The sequence below is a fragment of the Morone saxatilis genome, unplaced genomic scaffold, assembly GCF_004916995.1.
Source record: "Morone saxatilis isolate NCDOM2014 unplaced genomic scaffold, NCSU_SB_2.0 Contig17, whole genome shotgun sequence".
In the NCBI taxonomy this organism is placed as follows: Eukaryota; Metazoa; Chordata; class Actinopteri; family Moronidae; genus Morone; species Morone saxatilis.
In genome coordinates this window covers 8,538,698-8,540,406 of record NW_023339729.1, presented here as the reverse complement: position 1 = coordinate 8,540,406, position 1,709 = coordinate 8,538,698, and the positions used below count along the sequence as shown (strand labels likewise).

Sequence of the window (1,709 nt, the reverse complement as noted above, 5' to 3'; positions counted from 1 at the left end):
TGGTTACCAGCGTTGGTTGATGTGGTTGGCTGGAAAGGTGTCTGAGGTGTCCTATTATATGTCCTTAAAGGGCACCTACCAGTCAATCAGAAACAAGTATTTCTACGGCTGTGGTATTATCCTTTCCATCCTGTCTCAAAAACAACACAGCTTTCATACCTTTCATAATAAAAGGATTGAGACACTTGTAATATAAGCATTTCAAAGGCCAAAGCTTCCGGAGACTGAGGCAGCTAAGGTACAGTGATGCCAGACGGTGCAGAAATACCATCTACTGTACAGTAAACAAGGCGCTGAGCAAAGCATAGTCACATAATTTCACTAGCAACAATAAACACTGGATTTACCAGCTTCTGCAGAGAGAGCAACATATACATACATACGTATGTGCAGCCACAAATGTACATGCACACACACACATACTGTACATGACACGCAAATGCACAAAGACACAAGAGGCATATATACAAAGAGGTCAGAGTTTTTATGTTCAATGCTGGCTACATGTTTACAGAAAAACACTGAGCAGGCGAAGTTGACAAACAGCAAGCAAGCAAGCCATTTCTGAAATTCATTCAACACAATTAATCCACTGAATTGAAGTACAGACAACAGAAGTTAGTGGGAGCTTGAAAGAGAAAAAGCATTTTACAATAATACAGATAATTTTTGATACTAAATTAGCACACTGTGTGGCTTAGCTGTTTGATTAAAGCTGTAGTAAGCATGTTTTTTATCTAAAAATACCCTAATCTTTTCAGCCTAAACTCACAGATTGCAAGACAGAACCCTGTAATGCCCGATTACCTGCAGGAAATCTTTTCCTCTGGCTTTAAATATATCCTCAATGGATTTTTTTGGTTCTGAAAGGTAAATACATTCACAAGTACTGGTACTGTGTAACAGGAAAACAGGAAGTGAAAGAGAGGGAAGGTGTTAATGTTTCTCGTCGTGATGATTGCTGAGAACGGCTGGAAAGGCACTTAGATGGCTCAATGGAAAGAAAAACAGAGCTCGGTAAACAGCCGGATGATTCATACAGATGCAGATACACATTGAGATATGAAAAATATTCATGAGATTGTTTCACCGATACGGAGTGTAAATGCTACAATGCATTTAGAATGAGTGTTCAAGTGTGTGTCTGAAAATAGTCCAATAGATTGATTTTTACATTGTAATTGCAGGAATGCATCTGTTGTTGTTGTTTTTAAGTTCATCAGCTAAACCAACTCTCCAACATCCATCTCTGCTTCCACTTCTGTAGTCTTGTATCATGTTTTACCGCCTCTGTTTCTGTTGTCACTGAAATCCACTGTCTACTGTTGCTGTGGACCTGCAGTTGAGGAAGGGGCTGTAGTCAGGGCAGTGATGGTGGGAAGATCGGCCGGGGTTACCATAGAGGTTACCATGGAAGCTGCTGTGGAGGTTACGGTGGTATTGGTGGGTCCCATTCCCGGGCAAGTGGAGGGAGATAGACATGTAGGGGTGGCGCGGTGCAGGTCTGCTGCTGTATGAGAGGTAGGCGAGCCTGGAGGTTGAGGAGAAATCTTCAGAGACAGGAAGAAGACACCCGAGTCATGGAGGAAGGGACATAAAGAAAGGAAGAAGGCAGCAGAAGCAGTGGGATGATTAAAAAATTCAGGGGTGAAAAGCAGAAGTTTCCAACCTCCAGACTGCAGTATCAGGCACAATAATAATAACAATAA

At 41.8% G+C, this 1,709-nt stretch overlaps 1 protein-coding gene across 1 annotated transcript in view; it reads right to left on the bottom strand.

The window, feature by feature from the left end:
- Positions 1-976: 976 nt before the first annotated feature.
- LOC118327137 (somatostatin-like receptor F_48D10.1) overlaps positions 977-1,709 on the bottom strand; it is a 5,964-nt gene continuing 5,231 nt past the window's right edge. Inside the window, exon 5 of the mRNA XM_035660374.1 lies at positions 977-1,550. Within this exon, the coding sequence (XP_035516267.1) occupies positions 1,320-1,550 (231 nt within the window). The 3' untranslated portion in view covers positions 977-1,319. The remainder of the gene's footprint in view (positions 1,551-1,709) is intronic.